This window comes from Pristiophorus japonicus, chromosome 17 (assembly GCF_044704955.1).
Source record: "Pristiophorus japonicus isolate sPriJap1 chromosome 17, sPriJap1.hap1, whole genome shotgun sequence".
In the NCBI taxonomy this organism is placed as follows: Eukaryota; Metazoa; Chordata; class Chondrichthyes; family Pristiophoridae; genus Pristiophorus; species Pristiophorus japonicus.
In genome coordinates this window covers 95426278-95448615 of record NC_091993.1, presented here as the reverse complement: position 1 = coordinate 95448615, position 22338 = coordinate 95426278, and the positions used below count along the sequence as shown (strand labels likewise).

General features: G+C 38.7%; 1 protein-coding gene across 1 annotated transcript in view; it reads left to right on the top strand.

Moving 5' to 3' along the window:
• LOC139227860 (inner nuclear membrane protein Man1-like) overlaps positions 1-20719 on the top strand; it is a 34445-nt gene extending 13726 nt beyond the window's left edge. Inside the window, exons 2-9 of the mRNA XM_070858948.1 lie at positions 2151-2191; positions 5493-5568; positions 7236-7312; positions 9126-9205; positions 13054-13199; positions 16514-16615; positions 17536-17638; positions 18597-20719. Of these exons, the coding sequence (XP_070715049.1) occupies positions 2151-2191; positions 5493-5568; positions 7236-7312; positions 9126-9205; positions 13054-13199; positions 16514-16615; positions 17536-17638; positions 18597-18744 (773 nt within the window). The 3' untranslated portion in view covers positions 18745-20719. The remainder of the gene's footprint in view (positions 1-2150; positions 2192-5492; positions 5569-7235; positions 7313-9125; positions 9206-13053; positions 13200-16513; positions 16616-17535; positions 17639-18596) is intronic.
• Positions 20720-22338: the final 1619 nt, after the last annotated feature.

The window sequence follows — 22338 nt, the reverse complement described above, 5'->3', positions numbered from 1 at the left end:
TTTGCAAGAATATCCCCCACTTTGGTGTGATGGTATATGTATCAATGTCTTGTAGTGAAGATTTTTGGCAGGTTTGAGACCGGGTTTTCACCGCAATTTGACACTCCACGGCAAAAAGCCGGTCAGCGGGATCCTTGGGTACCTGTTTGCGGCGGCGCTTCCACGTACCGCCGGGGAGAGGTGCACCGACGTACAACGGCACAGATTGCATTTGCATTGTACTTTCGGCTCTCTCCCGACCCTTACGCTGTGCCCAGAATAGCGACAGGTCAAACCTGTTGGTGCAGCCCTGCTAGCTGTGGTAAGTATGAAGACCTGCAAAAAAAGTTAAGTTAAAGTTTTTATTTTTTAATTCTTTTTCAGCGATTTAGTAGGTAATGGTTTTTTTAATGTTTTTTTGCAATTTTTCTTTGTTTTTCCCCACCTCCCAAGGCCTCTCCTGCAATACTATCGGCCCCGGACTAAAATTGCCGAAACTCACGGTTTGCACCATGAATCGTTGTGCAACGCCAACTTTACCGATGAGGTTGAAAGTTCAGCCGAAAAACGGTAGTTTTGGCGTAAAACTATCGTTTTCGCTGAAAACCGAAAATCTAGCCCTTTAAGTGATAAGTAATGGGTGACCTTTTGACAGACTTTAATCAGTCAGGGTGATCTGATTGAGGTGTTTAAAATGTTAAAAGGTTTTGATAGGGTAGACATGGAGAAACGATTTCCTCTGGCAGGGAAATTGAGAACAAGGTTCAGGAGAAAAATCAGGAATCATTTGTTCACACGAAGGGCAGTAGAAATCTGAAACTCTTCCCTCCCCAACAGCTGTGGATGCTATGATAATTGGACTTTTCAGGACTGGGATAGATAGATTTTTTTTAGGTAAGGATATCAACAGAAATAGAGCAAAGGCATATAAATGGAGTTGAGGTACAGATCTGCCATGATCTAGTTGAATAGAAGAGCAGGCTCGAAGGACTGAATGGCGTACTTCTGTTCCTAATATTCCTATGTTAATAATTATCACACTCCTCGGTAGTAACACTAATATCCACAACTGCTGCGTCCATTGTGAATACTCGTGCAGCAGCTAGTTATAGCAACACATATAACACTTGTGTTTTTATTCTTATTAAGCAAAGGAATTATAATGTAGATAAAGAATTTTACAAAAAATGTAAAAACATGTTGTGCAGTTTTTTGAAATTACAAGGCAGCTACATCACACTTGTATAATCCAGGTGGATTTAAACAAGCACTTGTTAGACATATATATTCCAGGTAAATATTTACCTGCTATTTAAAAAAAAATTAATCCTCGCGATAAAGAAATTCTTTTCAATTTTGTTTCTGTATATATTTTTCATCTACCATGAAGGTACTTTTTGGCCCATTGAGTCCCCTCCCAGGTTCTTCCCCAGTAGTTGGTTTCCCAGCAGGTGCTGCTGGATAGCACAGGAATGGAAACCCTGGTTGTTTTATCTGAGTCAGGTAACGATGAACTGTGCCATGTGCTGTCTGAGAAAGATGTAGTGTGCACAACTTTTCCCATTTCAGGATAGAATTACCAGGCACACTGCCAGTAATGCTAAATACAGCTTCTTGTGTAACAAACCGGTTTGATTTGTATCAGTGCACATTTATAGTTGTTCAAAAACAAGAGTATATTTAGTTCAGGAGAAATAGTTAACAAGGCAGACATTTTTTAAAGTTGAAATTTCATGCCAGCAGAACAATATAAGCAGATGTAATGTAACTGTAGATTGTTTTAAGAAACCTTTGCTTATGTGTAAGGCTCAAGTAATACATTTTTAGTTTTTGATGCATTGTTTTTTTAATTCATACCCGTTAGATTTCTCAGTTACCGGTGCTGCTTTTCAGCATATCTGTAACCTTAATTCTGAGTCCTGTTCTAACATTTGTACTGCCTAATTGCTGATTCTGAATATTTATTTCAGGAAGACTATATAACTGTTTACAATGATATTGGCTTGAATTTCTATACAGGTATTAGCTTTTCCTGCCTTTTGACCCATTTTCTAGACATCAAACGGAAAACTAGTATAGGAATCCTCTGTTTAGCAAATCAGATACTTGTGTTTGACTATCACAAATGCGTTTGTATAGAATTATATAATCTGTGGTTTTCTTTATTTTAGTTAAGATGTTGCCAGTGGATTGCAGTGGTAAAACGGATGCAGTGAGTAACTATTTTCTTTTTTTTAATGTTACAGTTGACTCTTTCTTGGATAATGGTAAATTTTAATCTGGAGTTTGTTACATGAAACTGAATACCCAAATCCAAATTTGATATTCACTCCACCCCTCCTCAATATCAGGAGGCTCTGTCAATATTGAGGAGGCCCAGTGGAAATGCATGGATTTAGATATTTCTGTGTATTCAAGCAAGGCTAAGTTTCCAGTGAGTCCACTACAGTCTGTTTCACAGCTTTAAAATAAGAATGTTAAAATCGTACTTCAAACTTATGTTTGAATTTCTGAATAACTATTTCTCCAGTCCTAACTGCTGCCAAAGTAATTACAAAAATACTTGTTGGTAACCCATAACAAATCAGTTGTAGAACTGCATTGTCTGCCAACAATACCCCTGCGGAGCTCTGCCTTCTCCCTTAGCACAGGAACAGTCTGATTTCTGAAAGGATCATTTAGCCCTTTGCAAAGGATGATCAGTGAAACACATCAAGTATTTTCAGAATAGTTATAGTTTAATGTATGTACAAGTTCTACATTGCCAGCACTCCACTGCAAATGATCAGTTCAAATCACAACTCTGTCAGCAACAGAGCTCCTGATTTGGTCATCATTACCACGCCCCTACAGTCTGGAATTACCCTGCCTGCCTTACTATTTCTCTCCCATGGGTTAATTTCTCTCCCAAATTCCTGCAATCTTTTCTACACCCCCACCTTGTAAAGTGTCTTGCGGTGTCTGCTTTATGTTAAAGATTCTGTATAAGTGAAAATTGCATTACGATCACTGAAATATTTGTAACTTTCCTGCTGCAGTTAAGGGAAAGCTAGATAGGGAGAAAAGAATAGGAGGTTATGCTAATACAAAAGCAAAATACTGCAGATGCTGGAATCTGAAATAAAAACTGAAAATGCTGGAAATCTCAACGGATCAGGCAGCATCTGTGGAGAGGGAAACAAAGTTAACATTTCAGGTCGATGACCCTTCGTCAGAACTGGTGAATGTTCGAAATAAACAGATTCTTGAGCACTGAAAGTGGGAGGGGAGGGGAGGGGAAGGGAAGGGAAGAGAGGAGAGGAAAGAACAAAAGGGAAGGTCTGTGATAGGGTGGAAGACAAGAGAGATTACAGAGACAAAAGGGATGATGGGCCGGCTTGAGATGGTAATCGCAGGTTAGTCTTGGTAGGGTGTGAATGGCGGAATAATAACCAACTGCCATGGGAAACAGAAAAAATTACGTAAGATCGGGAGGGGAGTGGGGGTGATGGGGTTAAAAAAAGAAGGAAAGGGAGCCAAATATAGGCAAAGGTTATGGTCTGAAATTGTTGAACTCTATGTTGAGTCCAGAAGGCTGTAAAGTGCCTAAACGAAAGATGAGATGCTGTTCCTTGAGCTTGCGTTGAACTTCACTGGAACAGTGTAGGAGGCCGAGGACGAGGACGAGGACGGAGATGTCAGAGTGGGAGTGGAGCAGGGAATTAAAAGTGACAAATGATCAGAAACTCGGGGGTCACGCTTACAGACTGAATGGAGGTGTTCTGCAAAGCAGTCACCCGATCGGCATTTGGTCTCCCCATTGTAGAGAAGACCACAGCGTGAGCAGCGAATACAGTATACTAAATTGGAAGAAGTACAAGTAAATTGCTGTTTCACTGGAAGGCGTATTTGGGGCCCTGTACAGTGGGAAGGGAGGAGGTAAAAGGGTAGGTGTTGCATCTCCTGCGCTTGCACGGTAGGGTGCCAAGGGGAGGGGGTGCTGGGGGTGACTGTAGAATGGACCAGGGTGTCGCGGAGGGGAGGTTATGCTAATGAGGTTAGTTGAAGAGGGGTAGCAGGAGGTCCGCGTGGAACATAAACACTGGCATTGACCAGTTGGGCTGCATGACCTGTTTCTGTGCTGCAAGTTCTATGTAACTATGTAATATGATGATTCATGATCAGGGAATATGGCACTCGTGGTTCAGTCTTGTTCAAATTCTATTGCCTTGATCTAAAAGATGGAGACTACAAGTAAGCACAGTGGTCACTATATAAATTTTAACTTTAAAATTAGATGTTAAAATTAAAACTTTTAAAATTATGCGAGGGTTTTAGAAAGTAAATGGTGAAGAACTATTTCCATTGGTTGATGAATCGCAACGATCATGGCATAAAATTAGGCTTAGTACTAGAGATATACAGGGGAAGATTAGAGGGTTTTTCACTCAAAAGGGTTATTAAAATAGGGATTGCTTTACCAGAAGTGACCATTGAAGCTGAGTCAATCATGACGTTAATGCAGACGCATTAAGAGGAAATGCTTATTCAAATATGACAATCAAAAATCATATATATTGTAGGAAAGAGTTGCTGTAGCAAAATGTTTCTACTAGTCATTTCTCTCAATCGCATTTAACTATAGTAGAGTGGGTTAAATCCAAATGCTACTAATTCATATTTTTTGGTAAACCAAACCTGGTGTCTCTCTTTTGCCCACTCTGTTAACTGCACACCAAGCAGGTTATCACATGGAGCATTACTTAACTTCAAGTCTGGCAACAAGTAAAGTTGTAAGATACTGACTCTGATGTAATTCTGTCTTTTTGGACAATGAAACTTAAAACAGGAACATTTGAATATCCACCGTTAGCTGAAGCAGAAAGATCCTGTAGAATCTTGCTGTCCTTTGTTATTGTCTGCCAAAATTTTTCATGAAACAATGCATTTGACCGAATTAGGTTAGAGTTCTGACTTCCCTACTAACATTGGATAGTTGTAATGCTTCATGGCAAATTCAGATCATCTTCAATCTAAGGCATATTCTACCCTTTCCGCAGCTGATTCGGACCTATGATGCTGTACTGTTGAACTGGTATCTGTGATATGCCTATGTATATATTAACACTTTTGAACTACATATGTATAAACACATATGTAGTTCAAAAGTGTCGAATCGCTATATACTGATGTTTTGCTGTGGCATTAATAGCTCACTAGAGGTCACTGTTCTATACGATACTGTTCTGCACTGTAATATTTGCAGTAGGATGGTCCAGAACTTCAGACACAGTAACCAATAAAAAGATGTTTGCAGGCTAAAGTAAAACTGAGCTAGTGAACATTTCTTTATTTGTTTCTGAATAAAGATAGGCTAGATTAAGTAATGTGTGACTTTTATCGGACCTATATATACTTATTAAAATACAAACTTTTCGCAGTACTTTGGCCGTTTTCATTTTTGGATCCGTTAAATTTCACACACACTATTTTTATTAATATTTAATTCTAATTTAGCGTGTTATTTTTTCCAGTTTTGCCAAGCTGAAGAACACAAAACTATAATGATCATATTGTCTAAACTGTATGAGTATTTGGCAGAAATGGCAGGTAAGTTTGAGGATAATCTCAAAATGGGGAAGTACTTGTCCTGTAAATTACAATATATAACTACAAAAAAAGTTGTAAGATGCTAAGGAAAATATGAAATATCTACGACAGAGTTTAACACCAAGCAGAATGTTTATGGGAAGATTAAGTTACTTAATTTAATCAGAATTGTGGATACAGTAACATGCAGCTAACTAGTGTTAAAATTAATTGCATACAATTAATTCTATCCTATTTAACAAGACTGGAAGGTTTTAACATGGTATATATTCATAATATTAATCAAACTCTAAATTCAGGTTTGAGAGAACAATCTATTACAAAGACAGTTCCTTAACAAATCCAGCACTACTCTCCTCACAAACATTTTCTAATTTATTTTAGAGTACCATGTTATACATCACTGCAACATGTATGCAGAACTTGCATTAGTACTGTAGAGAGTTCTGAATTGCTATATCCCTCTTTAAGAATTACACAGATCAGCAGCTGTATCTGATGTACAATATTTTTCTCTTTCTGTCCCTTCCTCATCTGGAGATGTTAATTTCTTTTGGGTATAGTTGCAAATATCTTGCCCAATTGGCCACTAGTCATCAACAGTGATTCTCAACAGACTATTTGATCTGGGTGGCTTCACAGGCAAGCCTAATTCCGTGCCACCTGACATTCACACAGTGATCAGGAGAGAGGACATTGACCAATTGTTTTCCATTAAGAAACAATGAAGCCAATTGTAGCATCCATTACTGTCACCTGAGTTAAAATTGAGCTAACTTGGCATAGATCAGGGAGCAAACCTGAGATTTACCTTGTCTGTATGGCTGAGCTATTCACCAAATTAATTTACTAAGTCATCAGTGGAGCCACATTTCAGATGTTCAAGCTGTTAACCCATTCTTTCTACACAAGATTTTGCCCAGTTCAGTACCCAAGGAAGCTGTTCTGGAAGCATATAATATTCCTGGAGGGCTTGACAGTAGATGCTGAGAGGCTGTTTCTCCTGGCTGGAGAGTCTAGAACTAGTGGTCATAGTCTCAGGATAAGGGGTCAGCCATTTAGGACTGAGTTGAGGAGAAATTTCTTCATCGGAGGGTTGTGAATCTTTGTAATTCTCTATCCCAAAGGATGTGGATGCCCAGCCATCGATAGGTTTTTGGACACTAAGAGAATCTGGGGATTGGGCCGGAAAATGAAGTTGAGGTAGAAGATCAGCGATGATCTTATTCAATGCTGGAACAGACTTGATGGATTATATAGAGTACTACTACTACTACTATTTCTTATGTTCTTATGTTCTAAACAAATTTCATTCACTAGGATATTTAGGGTATTTTTAATGAAGGTAAAAGGTTAAAACAAATTCTGGCACACCACAATGTTTTTGTGTAAAATTTTTGATTTGCATCATTTAAGCCAACTTCTTTGTACTTAAAACTAGTCTGTCTTTAGTTTTTCCCTGGTTTCACATCCCTTGCACCAACCATAACTATAGTCAAGAGGTGTATGGAGGCTCTGTGCTGCTGCTTGTCAGTCACAGGTAGCGATGACTCATCTTTCTGTGTGGGAACATAGCCTCTTCCTTAGAAATGCACTTAGATGTTCATTTTTAGTTCTGAAATGGATGATTGTATTTAAAAGGAATTGTTTAATTTCTGAACTTGTAGGTGAATTTGAATGTGGATCTGAATCACTACTGAAGAGTAAATGTGTGCCAGTCAATGATGTAAAGAGACACTTAGCAGTAAGTAATGCATTTTAATGTGAAAATATTTTTCAAGCTAAATAGAGTCAGTTAAAGCTTATTTGCAGCTTGCAGGGTCAGGAGATTTGGGCTATAGAACATGATAATAGAAATCAATATAAAAAGACATGGGTGAAATTCAGCTTTGCAACATTACCATATAAATGTTAATACGTTCATAGAAAATTCCTTTGTCCACCATCTTAATGGAGATATTAACTCATTTAAAATAAAATCTGTCAATGAGTCTTAAAATAGTGGACAAAGGAGGTTCATACAAACATGTTACTGTTGTCATGTTACTAGCATTGGGCATAGCAATTTCACTAGTATTTAATGAATGTCAGTTTAACGGAAAGAAATGTGACATTAGAATAAGGTTGTAATAAGAAACCATTTTGGGGGTATGTTATGAAAATGATCACAATTACTCTTTAAGCTAATTACTATAAAGATTCATATAGAATTATTTTTACACCAGCGTATAAGTCACATCACCAGGCTTGCAAGTCATAAAACCTATAAGCATATCTCAGAATTAGTCTCTGGCTTCAGGAGAGAAGAAGAAAAGGTAAAAGATTAGAAGGAATGCTGGTAGATAAGCAAACACATGCCTGTACTAAGGTGATTTTTTATCATCGGATTGATACCATTGGAACTATATGTTAGCAAGAGCCCAAAAATCCATAGTATACATTCTTAAAACAAACTGATGATTCTGCTAATGTGTTGTTATCCAGGTAAATGTTACAAGTATATTTACAAGATTACCTTTAGTTTGGAGCTGGATAAATCTGACTGAGTGTGATATTTCAGATTTTACATTTTCTCCATTCCGTATGTCTGATTTTCTATTCCTGGCATTAAGGGGTAAAAATTTGGATTTGGTATTCCTTGCTGCATGCTAGGAGTGCACATTGTGAAATGGTGCTCTCAAAGGCAGTGGTTTTCTGTCCATTAACTTTAATGGATGGAAAATTATGGGCTGTGCATGCACAACTTTGCAATATGTGCTGTTGGCTCACACAAAGGAGCTAAACATTAAAATTTCTAGCCCTAGATTATTAGTCTGAACATTCTGGGCATTAACTCCTCTTATAAACTGCTTTTCTGCTGCCCTTAGAGATGTGCTAGCCATGCATGGTTGTGTGTAACCAGCGACAATCCCAATGTAAATTTGTCAGTCTTGCTAAATTCTGCTGTTGGAAAGATCTAATAATGGTCTTCCCAGCAGCCTTATTTAATAAATCAGGCAAGTTTACATTGGGGTTGCTGGCAATTGCAAATGACCCACATGTTGAGAACCAGTAGCACTAATAGCCCTCTAAAACATGTATAAAAGCAGATGTGACATTTAATTTGTGGTGCTTTGGAAACTAGTTTATTATCAAGCAATATTTGCAGTTACAGTCCTGGTATCTCTTAGCAATATGCTTTTAATGTGTTGATAGTGCCACCAGCACACAGCATTTCATAAGTGACCACTTTCTGCTGATTTTCTGTACAATTTTGTATCTACTGTTTTTCTTAATTTTTATCAAATGTTGATTTTGTCACTAATGTTGCAGGGCTTAGTAACTAGGGCAGCAGGACAATCTTACCCTCAAACTATCTGTGATCCAATGCTAAATTTAGGTTTGAGTTCATGATTTTTTTTAAATGCAGTCTGAAATTTCCTCTTGAAAGTGATTAGCACCATCTTGACTGGCAAAGTATGATCTTTACAGGGCCATCTACCAGAATAGCTAGAAAGTTATTTTTAAAAGCCCGTATTTGTTGTAGTTTACTCACTTATATTTTATTGCTTTCCCAGATTTTAAATGTTCCTAATGTAGAAAAATTTTATGAGGCACTTCAGTGGATCATTCAGAGTACACGGGACCTTGGGATTAGGTGAGTTGTGTTTTTTCCCCCCGATTTCCAGCAGAAACTAATCAGCATTTGAATCCTATCATTTTCAACAATTCTGGAAACACTTAGGCCAGAATTTTCCAGGGATTGTTGGCGGGTCGGGTGAGAAAGTGTTTTTTGTTTGACAGTGGATTGGGACCCTGCTGTCAACCCACTGCAACACGCCTTTCCCAATGTCGGGTCTCAGCGCTGAGCAGACTCGAAGGGCAGCAGCAGGCGACCCAATTAAATGCATTATAATGTACTTATCAGACCCTTAACAGGCTTTTTTACCATACGTTTTGCATTTAACTTCATGGCCACAGGAACCACATTGTTCGGTGACCACGTTAGTCAACATGAGGCGAGAGTCCGGTGGCCATTGCTCTAGCTGATTCCTTGACAGCTTCAAATCTAAACAGTAAAAGCTCCCACCTGACAGAGATCACTTTCCTCAGCCACAAGCTGTTACTCATTACATTTCCACAACAGAATTAGCATGCTGTGAGCCTTTCCACAAGTCTCCATCCAGTCTCACCTCATTACCCCGATCACCATTAACAGATCGCTTCTGTTGTCTATACTTCACCTGCCATCTATTTCATTAACAGGGATGCCGTTTATACTGTCTCATCTTGGTCTTCAGTTGGACCACAATGAACCCTTACACCAGCATCACCAGGCACACCAGCAGCACCAACCGTTTCCGCAATCACCTGATGTTGAACAGGATAGATGGCGTCTGCAGCCGATCACATTGCTGCCCGGGAAGCCAGGGATGGCATCATCATGGCCAGATTTACTTAACTTTATGCTGTACACCCTGGCTTACCACATGATGTGCCAGGTTGGCACCACTCCACACCAACACCATAAAGCATCCTGACAATGACCAAGCCATCACTTTCACACGAATCACCTTTGTTGGGGGTACCGTTATGTCTCACAATTCACTGCAACTCACTAAGCCACTTCCAAACATGCACACGAATCTGTCCAAGACCAGAAAGTGTTGAAAATAAAGATTTTAATGTTTGACAGTGCATTAATAGAAACTTTACATAAACATTGGATAAAACACCGAAGTGGCTACCCTTGTGCGTTGTTATTTAATGTGATTGCACTAGGATGAGGGTGAGCGTGAGGGGTGGCTATTGAGATGGGAATGTGATAATGTAGATAGAGAGGGATTGGTGGAGGTGCAAAGTAAGTTGGTGTGAGTAAGGATGTGCAAGAGTAGGGTAGGGAAGGCAGAGTGATGGGGATGTGATGAGAGGCACAGCAGGATGAGATTGAGTGTGGCTTTGTACTAGCGTTTCCTGATCTATTCAGATCATTGAAAGGTTAGCGCCACTGCAGCCAGATCCTCCTGACCACATCCCTGCTTGTGCCGTCCTGTGCAGTGCAACCAGGCTGTTTTTGTCTCCTGGGGAGGTCTCTTCTGCCTATCGGAAGGGAAGAGGACCTCCTTGCGAGCTCTGACTCTCTTCATAAGCATATGGAGGGAGGCATGGGAGAACCTGGGTGCAGCCCTCTGCCTCTGTGCAGTGATTGTCAGTGCTTACAGCACTCCAATGCTGTAGAAGACTGAAAGCACAAATGTCAAAAGAAAGCTGGCAATGGTCCCTTTAAGTAAACCTGCTGATGACACCTCATGAATGACATAACCAGACCCGCTTCCTCTAATTGGACTGGGAAATGCGCTGGGTGGGCAGTATCAACGTAAATTCATTTTAGACAGCAGATGGAGCCAGTAGCACGGCCGTGACCCGCCACCGACATTGCCCGCCTAGGTCAGGTAAATCCCAGCCTTAGTACAGGTATATGTACAGCATAACATAATGGATGGTTGGGGATACAATTCAAGTTTGAATCACTTTTTGTCCAGATTTGAAATTTTGCTTTTATCTCATTCTTTATTTCTTTTGAAAGAAGCTTATTGAAAACTGCAATTATTTCACATACACATTTCATAAGAGAAGTGTCACCTTACCATTTCACCAAGATGGATAAGCAATTTTTGCTATGGCCATGTGACTATGTTTTAGAAGGACTTATTTTTCACCATTAGAATGTTGGTTCAAATTAAGAAAAACACCTGTACAGGGTATTGGTGAGACCACACCTAGAGTACTGCATACAGTTTTGGTCACCTTGTTTAAAGAGGGATACACTTGCATTGGAGACAGTTCTGAGCAGGTTTACTAGGTTGATTCCTGAGACGAAGGGGTTGACTTATGAAGATAGGTTGAGCAGGTTGGTCCTACACTCATTGGAGTTTAGAAGAATGAGAGTTGATCTTATTGAAACCTACAAGTTACTGAGGGGGCTAGACAAGGTGGATGCAGAGAGGATGTTTCCACTCGTGGTCAATCTAGAATTAGAGGGCATAGTTTAAGAATGGTCGCCCATTTAGAACTGAGGAGGAATTTCTTGTCTCAGAGGGTCGTAAATCTGTGGAATTCTCTGCTCCAGACAGCTACGAAGGCTGGGTCATTAAATATATTTAAGGTGGAGATAGACAGATTTTTGAACAATAAGGGTTATGGGGAGTGGGCAGGGAAGTGGAGCTGAACCCAAGATCAGCCATGATCTTATTAAATGGTGGAGCAGGCTCGAGGGGCCAAATGGCCTACTACTCCTCCGATTTCTTATGTTCTTAAAATGGGATTAAATTGTCTTGCTTGGATGTCAAGAGTCCGAATTTAAATCTATTTTGGTAACCTTGCTGTAGTGCACAATGTTTAACTGTCTCAGCACCTTAAGTATCATATTAGTAGAGCTCAGACATTTTTTAAATTATCTTTACAATAATATTTAAACAGCTAACATTAATGCATTACTCCTCTCGATAAGTTGCAATCTACCTCCTTGTAACTTTAGATGGGTTGCTAATGGGAAACTGGCTCATTTCACTTTTTTTTAAGCCATTCAAACTTTTTAAATGAAGGTGCATTGGTGCTCAGCAATACTGGTCGGTGAAATGGTAGAATGTGGATTTGAACCTGAGATTTGTCATACAGCAAGTTGTCAATTTGAGGTCCTGCCTTCATGGAAGGCCTTGTGTTAAAATGCTATTAAAATGCTTTCCCATAGAAAGGAAGAGAAATCACTAAGTCATCCCCACCGAGAAATCAGTGAGTCATCCCCCATTGCTTATGTGTACCTTCTGCTTGTGGACTCAGTATCAACATTGGTTGTTGAGGTAACAAGTAGGCAAAAAATTCAGTGATGGGAATTTTCTGCTTTGTACTGCTTCATACTATCATGAAACCACTTTTATTTCTTGAATACTGATGTTCCTTAATTAGAAGCAGTGTACTGAAAGATTACAGCATTATGAAAGAAGTCAAACCATGTGGCAAAGTATGGATATTATTTTAAAGATGTTTGAGTACAGTATTAACTTTGTTCCCCAAAAAAGATGATCAAACTGCTAGGACTACATAGTTGGTTATTTTGACCAAGAATGCTCACAATTGAAGTTGGAATGGAAGAAAGTATTAGCAACGTTAAGAAATTGTTACTGTGGTTTTGAGTATATATTCTCTAAGTGGTATGTTGCAGAAGCTTCTGATCAAAGTTATGCCAAAGTTACTTGATATTTAGTATAAGCAGTGAGTTGACTGAGATCACCTCATAATTCATGGTCTTGCAATTAGGTAAAGTACAGTAACACATTTGGTAGTGATCCTTAATAAAGATTGTCACTGTCAGATTTGAATAACTACCTTGAATCTCACTTTTTTTGATGTGTAAGTGATTTTAAAAATACAGTGACACTTGCAGCCATGCTCTTGAAGAAAGTTCCTTATTTATCAGTATATGTATTTTTGCATGTCTTGTTCCAGGTTAGTTGATGAAGACTCTGAAGCAGCAGTAACTTCAGTGTATCAGGTGACCTGTCTTGAATCTACTCGTCCACAAATGAATTTTTATTGTCGCCTCCGTAATGCAATTTTTACTATTCTTGGCAGAATGTTAATGTTTATCTTGGGTAAGTCATTGGTTAATCAGTGTACATGTAATATACTGTTTTAGATTTTTAAATGATCAGCCCCATAGTAATTGAAGGTGTCTCTAGCCAAGAACAGTGACCGATTTGGTAATAATCCTTATAAGATAATCGCTGAAAAAAGGTCTCAATATTCGATAAGAGGAGCACTTATGGTTACTGTATCTGCAGTAACAGTTTCTACCCTAACCAGGAACTAGCAGGAATCACTCTGAATCTAAATCTTATGTTTGTTGCATTACAGATATGATATGTGGGAAAATGTGCAGTTACTTCATATTATGCAGTTCAGTTATTTTCAGAAGGTTACCATATCTTCATTACTTGCTTAAATTGTTTTATGTTAGAAACTCCTTTCCAACTAACTCTTTATGCATGGAATAAAAAACATCATATTCTAATGTTTATTGCAGCAAACCTATAATTTAACATGTAACCGAACCTCTATAATTTGATTATTGTGGCAAAACAGTCATATACCGCAGCTCTATAAAATCACTGCTTTTTTAGTAATCACTCTACTGAGTTTGTTATAAAAAGTAACAGGTAATCTCAATAATTAATAAGGATTTGGACTTATGACATTATCCACAACTGATGGTTTATGGAGTGTAGATACCATCACTAAAAGTACTTCGGCACTCTTGCACGTAAGCTGTTGGCCAAAGTTCTCCTGGCTGGCCTCCCACATTCTACCTTACATAAATTTGAGGTGATCCAAAACTCGGCTGCCGTGTCTTAACTCGCACCAAGTCCAGCTCACCCATCACCCCTGTGCTCACTGACCTACATTGGCTCCCGATTAAGCAACACATCGATTTCAACATTTTCATCCTTCTTTTCAAATTCCTCCATGGCCTTGCCCCTCCTTATCTCTACAATCTCCTTCAGCCCTCAAGATATTTTTTTGCCCTCTTGAGCATCCTGATTATAAATGCCCATCCTTTGGTGGCTGTGCCTTCTGTTGGCTAGGCCCATAGCTTTGGAATTCCTTGCCTAAACCTCTCCGCCTCTCTACTTATCTTTCCTCCTTTAAAACGTTCCTTAAAACCCACCTTTTTGACCAAGCTTTTGGTCACCTGCCCTAATTTCACGTTATGTGACTCAGTGTCAAATTTTTTGTTTCATAATACTCCTGTGAAGCACCTTGGGACGTTGACGTTTTACTATGTTAGAGGCAAGTTGTTGTTTTCTCTGGTTCTTCTACTTTTTGCCTCTGCTCTTTCCCCTGGTCTGCCTCTACAAACTTTCACCTCGAAAGTGTCAGCTTGACTTAATAGTAGCATTCTTGGCTCTGAGTCAGAAGATTTGGGTTTGTCCAACTCCAGGATTTGATCACATAATTTAGGCTGACACTTCAATACAGTACTGAGAGACCGCTCGCTGCATTGTTGCAGGTGCCGTGTATTGGATGAAGCGTTAATCCGAGGCATGGTCAGGTGGATTTATATGATCACATGGCACTATTCAAAGAAGAGCAGGGGAGTGTTTTGCTATCTTGGACACATGACCAAAAACAAATTAACTAATCATTTATCTTGTTGCTGTTTGTGGTATTTTGCTTGTGCATATTGGCTGCTATGTTTACCTACAAATCAACAATTTCATTATAATTTAAAATGTATTAGCTGTGAAGCACTTTGGGACATCCTGAAGTTTTGAAATCCACTATACAAATGCACGTTTGTTCTTTTAATCCTATTGAGGCTGCTTGGTGTTTTAAATGAATTAAATAGGCTTCATTTGTAGTATAAACAAATCATCATATCATAGGCAGTCCCTCGGAATCGAGGAAGATTTGCTTCCACTCTTAAAATGAGTCCTTAGGTGGCTGAACAGTCCAATTCGAGAACCACAGTCCCTGTCAGAGGTGGGACAGATAGTCATTGAGGGAAAGGGTGGGTGGGACAGGTTTGCCGCACGCTCTTTCCGCTGCCTGCGCTTGATTTCTGCATGCTCTCGGCGATGAGACTCGAAGTACTCAGCGCTCTCCCGGATGCACTTCCTCCACTTAGGACGGTCTTTGGCCAGGGACTCCCAGGTGTCGGTGGGGATGTTGCACTTTTTCAGGGAGGCTTTGAGGGTGTCCCTGTAACGTTTCCTCTGCCCATCTTTGGCTCGTTTGCTGTGAAGGAGTTCCGAGTAGAGCGCTTGCTTTGGGAGTCTCATGTCTGGCATGCGAACGATGTGGCCTGCCCAGCGGAGCTGATCAAGTGTGGTCAGTGCTTCAATGCTGGTAAACAAAGCACACTTATAGTCCACTCACTGGCTAAGCACAGACTTAAACACCAGTGCCAGAGAACTACAGCATTAATATGTAAAATCAACCCCAACCATTCGGCAGGTTTCCTTACCTAAAGGACATTAGTGAACCAGTTAGGTTTTTACAATAATCCAGCTTTTTATTTTCAGATTTTGTTCAACTGAATTTAAATTTTCAAACTGGCAGAAATTGAACTTGTCCAAGTCTCTCGATTACTAGGTCAATAACATAACCATTACACTACCGTATTCTGCTGTCACTGTCCGTATATCGCAGCCTTCAGTTTTCCTGGCTCTACTCTCCAAAACTACTTCCTCAAATCCCTCCACCTTTAAAAGCCTCCTCAAAACCTACCTCCAGAGGAATGCCCTCTAAGTATGCAAGTCCTTGATGATTTTGACCACTGTTGCTTATATTTATATAAAACTCTGAAACATTGCATTATGTTACAAGGACTGATGCTGCAATATACATTTAAATAATACTTGTAATTCTAAGCAGTAGAAGAATTAGGAGCGATAATCAAAAGAGTGGTTAAATAAATAGTTTTTGAGGAGGTTTTTAAAGGAAAGAGAAGGAATAAAGTAGAGAAATTAAGAGTAGGAGTTTAGGAGAGTAGCAATTACAACAACAACTTGTATTTATATAGTGCCTTTACCATAGTAAAATGTCCCAAGGCACTTCACTGGAGTATTTTAAGACAAAAATTTGACACCGAACCACATAAGAAGAAATTACGTCAGATGACCAAAAGCTTGGTCAAAAAGGTAGGTTTTCAGGAGTGTCTTAAAGGAGGAAAGAGAGGCGGAGAGGTTTAGGGAGGATGTTCCAGAGCTTGGAACTTAGGCAGCTGAGTAGAGACAGAACATCAGAGCAAAGGGAGGAAGTAGATGTAGGAAGCAGATGTAGGAAGCCAGAGTTGTATCTTTTCAATTCATTCCTGTTGTTGAACACACATTGCTTAAATAATTTAATACAAAAAAGCCAGAAAAATAATTTGTGAGCTTATGAACTTTTCTGTGTTTTTATAAAGTTTTAAGCCTCTTGTGGATTATGTTGCTACTTCTAAAGTACCAATCGATGAAAATGGAAGGACAACAACAAGCTGTGTATGAAATGGTGAACAAAATCATAGGTACGATATGATTTTTATAAATTCTATTGACTTATTTATAAAATCTGTATTGCATGTTGCTAAAATTGCCAGTTGGGTTTGTGGGATATTGCTTGTGTGTGCAAGTGTTCAGATAAGTGCTATGTAACATGGAATTTATTCGGCGGTATGTTAGTTTCAAGACTTGCACACATGCACCACTGTTCTTTCTCTCATGCTTTCTGTCTCCAACTTAAAATCTGTAGAATCTTACAGCAGTAATATCACACTTTTGGGTAATTGTCGAGTTTATTTCTGTTCAGTAGCTGACAGCAAATTAGGTTACTCCCAATATAGTTGTGAAACTGAACATTCAAATCAAATTATATTTCTAACTTAATTTAAAAGCATTTTGGAAAGCTGCTCTGCTACCTCTGAGCTGATCCAATCCGCCATACGGACCAGGAAAGTCCTAGGTTCAATACCACGTCAGTGAGAGAAACCTGACCCCATCCAGGCAGCAATAGGGTCACTATATTTGGAATCCGTGCTTATAAGTTGGGATGGGGGAGAATTGGCTAGGGTTCCCGTTTTTTATTACCATCCAAAGGATCCCTCCTCGAAGCGGGTTTATGAGAACATCCAGAACGGATATGATTGGGCTTGGTTTTGATTCCCGCAGAGTTTTGAATACCTTGCTGACACCCACTGTCAAGAGCTTCACCTGCAAAATGACCACTTGGGTCAATATTCAAGGTTGACCAATAAGCATGGGATAGTATTTCATCAAATAGTCAGTGCTAAAGCATCATATTGTGTCTTTCGGCTAATAAAGCAGGATAGATTTAATTGGGCTCTCTGTCTTATGAATATGTATACGTACATTGTAATCTATGGTTCTCAGATTGTTAGGTTCACAAATAAAACTCAATCTATTTTCATTTTATTTTTTAATAAAACAGCTGTCATTCGTGCTCATAATCAAGACTGGGAAAAGGATTTGGAACTCGTGCCTTATGTCCCCGTCCCCCATGTCCGTGACACCCTGATTCAACCTAAAGACAGGTGAGTTTGTGACAGTTACAAGAAATTTTCTGTATGACTGGTGATGTGCCTTATTTTCTGAATCCCCAGACTTAAACAAATAGATCTCCATACTATTGCAACTCCAACTTGTACTATTTTCTCAAGGAACTTAAAAAAAAATATATATATATTTTAACCTGCTTTACAATATTTTAATCAACTAAATACCATCTAGGTCTTGTCATTCATTGCTCCTAGCAGGTTAACCTCATCAGCAATGCAGCAGTATTTCTGCACCAAAATCAAAAGATTATCACAAATACTCATGCTATTGCCCAAAAATTAATTATCCTTTTTGGTAGTGAGTGACAATTTAATTTATGCTAATAGTGCAGACAGACTTTCCATGCTACAAATGTTGTATTGTTGTCAACCACACTAGAGGAGATTATTAATTACAGGGCAGTTCACTTTTTAGCAGCAGATAAAAGGCCAACCTTTTCTTTGACCGTCTCACTGTCAGCAGTGATCCTGACCAAGGAAGTAAAAACTTGCTGGTGCTTTGGCAACCAATCTTCCCTGCCCCTTCCTTTCTACTACTGGTGATATTTCCTGCCTACAGTCAACTAGGAAATCACATTCAAGGTTCTTTGTTTTGTGTACAAGATTATCTCTCACTTCGAGATAGTTTAACTTGTCCTAAGTTGATCACTAACTGTGAATATCCATCATTCAGTCAGCCATAAAAATACCAAAGCAGTAACACGACACTACCCAAGTGAGGACGAGGAAAAATCTTACTAGAAGTGGTTCATTGAAATCAGTATTTCAGAGTAGAGAGTATGGCAAGCCCTACAATTCTACACCTATTTTGCCTCAACAAGATCTGTCCGAGACTCGCATGTCATTATTTTTTATAGCGCCTTTTCTTTGAAACAAGAATTGAATTTTTATATTGGACTTTTAAAACTTTTACTTTAAACTTTTTTTGCATCAGGAAAAAGATGAAGAAGATCTGGCAGAAGGCTGTTCAGTTTCTTGAAGCTAATGAGTCCCGGATTCGTACCGAGGATCAGATAATAAATGGAGAGGATTTCTCGGTTTGGAGATGGACGCAGCCTTCATCCGTCTGTGACTCAATGTGATAAATTACTTGATGTAAGATGCAAAGGGAAGTTAGGAGCCAACCTGGCGATGCAGTGTGTTGGCATACTAGCACCCTCACCATGCAGTACATAAATATGTGTTTGTGCCTGGAGTTCCCCACACAGCAATTGATCTTGTCTGCTTCATTTGGAGGCAAGTGGCAAGCACTATCCCATGAGAAGGGTGAGAAAATCAGTGGATGTAATGCCTGCTTACAGATTTTTAAATAATTATTATTCATTGTTGGGATGTGGGCATTGCTACCAAGGCCAGCATTTATTGCCCATCCCTAATACAACTGAGTGGCTTGCTAGACCACTGCAAAGGACAGTAGAGTCAACCACTTTGGTGTGTAACTGGAGTTACAAATATGCCAGACCGAGTAGACAACAGGTTTCCTTCCATAAAGAACATGAGTGACAATCCAACAGGTTTTTATTTCCAATTTAAACTAAATTCAAATTCTCTTGGTGAGATTTGAACTCAATCTCTGGATTATTAGTCCAGGCCTCTGGATTACTAGTCAAGTAACAGAAACACCACGCGCCATATCTGTATTTATTAAATTGATAGAGATACAGAAGCAGATAAGTTGCTTCTTATCACAGCCAGGGGATGATAGTACATGAATATCTGAAAGGCTAGGGAAAGAAATACTTTAAATCTGACAACAATAAAATGATTTGAACAAGTCTTTCTATTTTAGGGGTCTTTAGTTATGGTTGCCATGGTTTTTAAGCGCTTATTCAAATTCATATTCCATGATCTTTCATTTTGCTTTATAACTGACTTTGTAAAAACAAATATCTGGTATGTCAAACTTTCTCTTGTAAATAAGGTACTACATTTGCTTAAAATATTTTACGCGTTTGGGAGTAGATTTCCTTTTGTGATATGAAAAAAAAAATCTATTCTTTATAAACACGTTTACAATTTCAGTACACCTGGAAATCTTCCCCCAGCCCAGTTATCCCTTTAAGCTGTATACAAATTTGATTGAAATTGCAATACAGCTTAAACTTCACTACAGAAATCTATTAAATCTACTTATCTAACCTACCCTTTTTTTACCACACAATCTGCCATGTTTCTGTTTTTGAGCTATCAGCAACAATTATGTAAAGTACATCTCTAAAGTTAAGATTTGTAAATATATTTCTTCCATAAGATCAGTTTTGTTTGATATTAATTCTTAAAATGCAAATTCTTTAAAAGATGAAAGCAGCTTGACATATAGGATATCAAAATGATGGCTGAGCTACAATTTCATGACTTAACAAATACAATACATATATACAACTTAAGACTTTAACATAATACAACAACAACATTAGATAAAGATTATTTGGAAGCTGCTTTTAGGAACACTATTTGGTAATGAAAATGCAGCAGGCAGCAAGTTTCAGAATTTCATAATGACAAATCTACTTTGAAAATTAGTTTTATTTTATAACATTTTATTTTGCATGAAAAAATAAGTAGTTAAATTAGGATCTACATATCTTAAAACATAAGTGCATGAATTAAAAATATTACTGAAGTAAAATATGTCATATTACAGTGTGTCACAATCAGTATGTAAAAGAACCTTTTCATTGTTTATATTTTGTGTATAATTTAGAGGATTATGCTCACAATGTGCCAAAATTCTACCAATAGGGAAATTAGACTTACAATTGAAAACAGTAATTGAAATCTATTAATTATTTTTAGATTTGCATGTTTTTACTGGTTCCACAGGCCAACTGAGCTCCATTTCCTTCACTGATACCAGGATGGAAGCTTTCATTGGAAAAGAGAGAAATGGTCCATAGTATTGCTTTCAAATATTAATACTTAAAATATAAACGGACTATGATCAAATATTCCAGATGGTTTTTAATGAGTGAGCACAGATTTTTAATTCTTTTGGTATTGAAATTCCCATTTTTTCCAGAAAGGAAAAATCTCATTTAATAAAATATTAAAACAATGCTTGTGAATTTCTTCAATGTCTGAATATCCAAATATAATTAAAAATCACAATGTTAAATTAATAATAATGGAAGGCAGGATGATTGATATGCATTCCAAAATGTATTTTTCTGCCAGAATGTGAATGAGTGACCTGCATGTCTACAATTCACTGAGTGGCCATTGATTTGTAACCTACACTAAATAGATTTATTTTTATAATATACTGGATTTAGAATTTCCTGAAAATAGATATCTGTCTATCTTTCTTTCGCCAGACTTTGGCATTATACTCCCTGAATCATGATCTGAATTCAATTTTTGATTGGAATTACAAAAAGTCACAATCATAACTTTAAATAATTTAACTAGTGTCTTTGAGCAAGTTAATTAATAGAAACATAGAAAATAGGTGCAGGAGTAGGCCATTCGGCTCTTTGAGCCTGCACCACCATTCAATATGATCATGGCTGATCATTCCCTCAGTATCCCTTTCCTGCTTTCTCTCCATACCCCTTGATCCCTTTAGCCATAAGGGCCATATCTAACTCCCTCTTGAATATATCCAATGAACTGGCATCAACAACTCTCTGCGGTAGGGAATTCCACAAGTTAACAACTCTCTGAGTGAAGAAGTTTCTCCTCATCTCGGTCTTAAATGGCCTACCCCTTATCCTAAGACTGTGTGCCCTGGTTCTGGACTTCCCCATCATTGGAAACATTCTTCCCGTATCTAACCTGTCCAGTCCCGTCAGAATCTTGTAAGTTTCTATGAGATCCCCGCTCATCCTTCTAAACTCCAGTGTATAAAGGCCCAGTTGATCCATTCTCTCCTCATATGTCAGTCCCGCCATCCCGGGAATCAATGGTGATCTTTCGCTGCACTCTCTCAATAGCAAGAAAGTCCTTCCTCAGATTAGGAGACCAAAACTGAACATAATATTCCAGGTGAGGCCTCACCAAGGCCCTGTACAACTGCAGTAAGACTTCCCTGCTCCTATACTCAAATCCCCTAGCTTTGAAGGCCAACATACCATTTGCGTTCTTCACCGCCTGCTGTACCTGCATGCCAACTTTCAGTGACTGATGAACCATGACATCCAGGTCTCGTTGCACCTCCCCCTTTCCTAATCTGCCACCATTCCGATAATATTCTGCCTTCGTGTTTTTTGCCCCCAAAGTGGATAACCTCACATTTATCCACATTATACTGCATCTGCCATGCATTTGCCCACTCACCTAACCTATCCAAGTCACCCTGCAGCCTTTTAGCATCCTCCTCACAGCTCATACCACCACACAGTTTAGTGTCATCTGCAAACTTGGAGATATTACACTCCATTCCTTCATCTAAATCATTAATGTATATTGTAAATAGCTGGGGTCCCAGTACTGAGCCCTGCGGTACTCCACTAGTCACTGCCTGCCATTCTGAAAAGGACCCGTTTATCCCAACTCTCTGCTTCCTGTCTGCCAACCAGTTCTCTATCCACACCAGTACATTACCCCCAATACCATGTGCTTTGATTTTGCACACCAATCTTTTGTGTAGGACTTTGTCAAAAGCCTTTTGAAAGTCCAAATACACCACATCCACTGATACTCCCTTGTCCACTCTACTAGTTACATCCTCAAAAAAT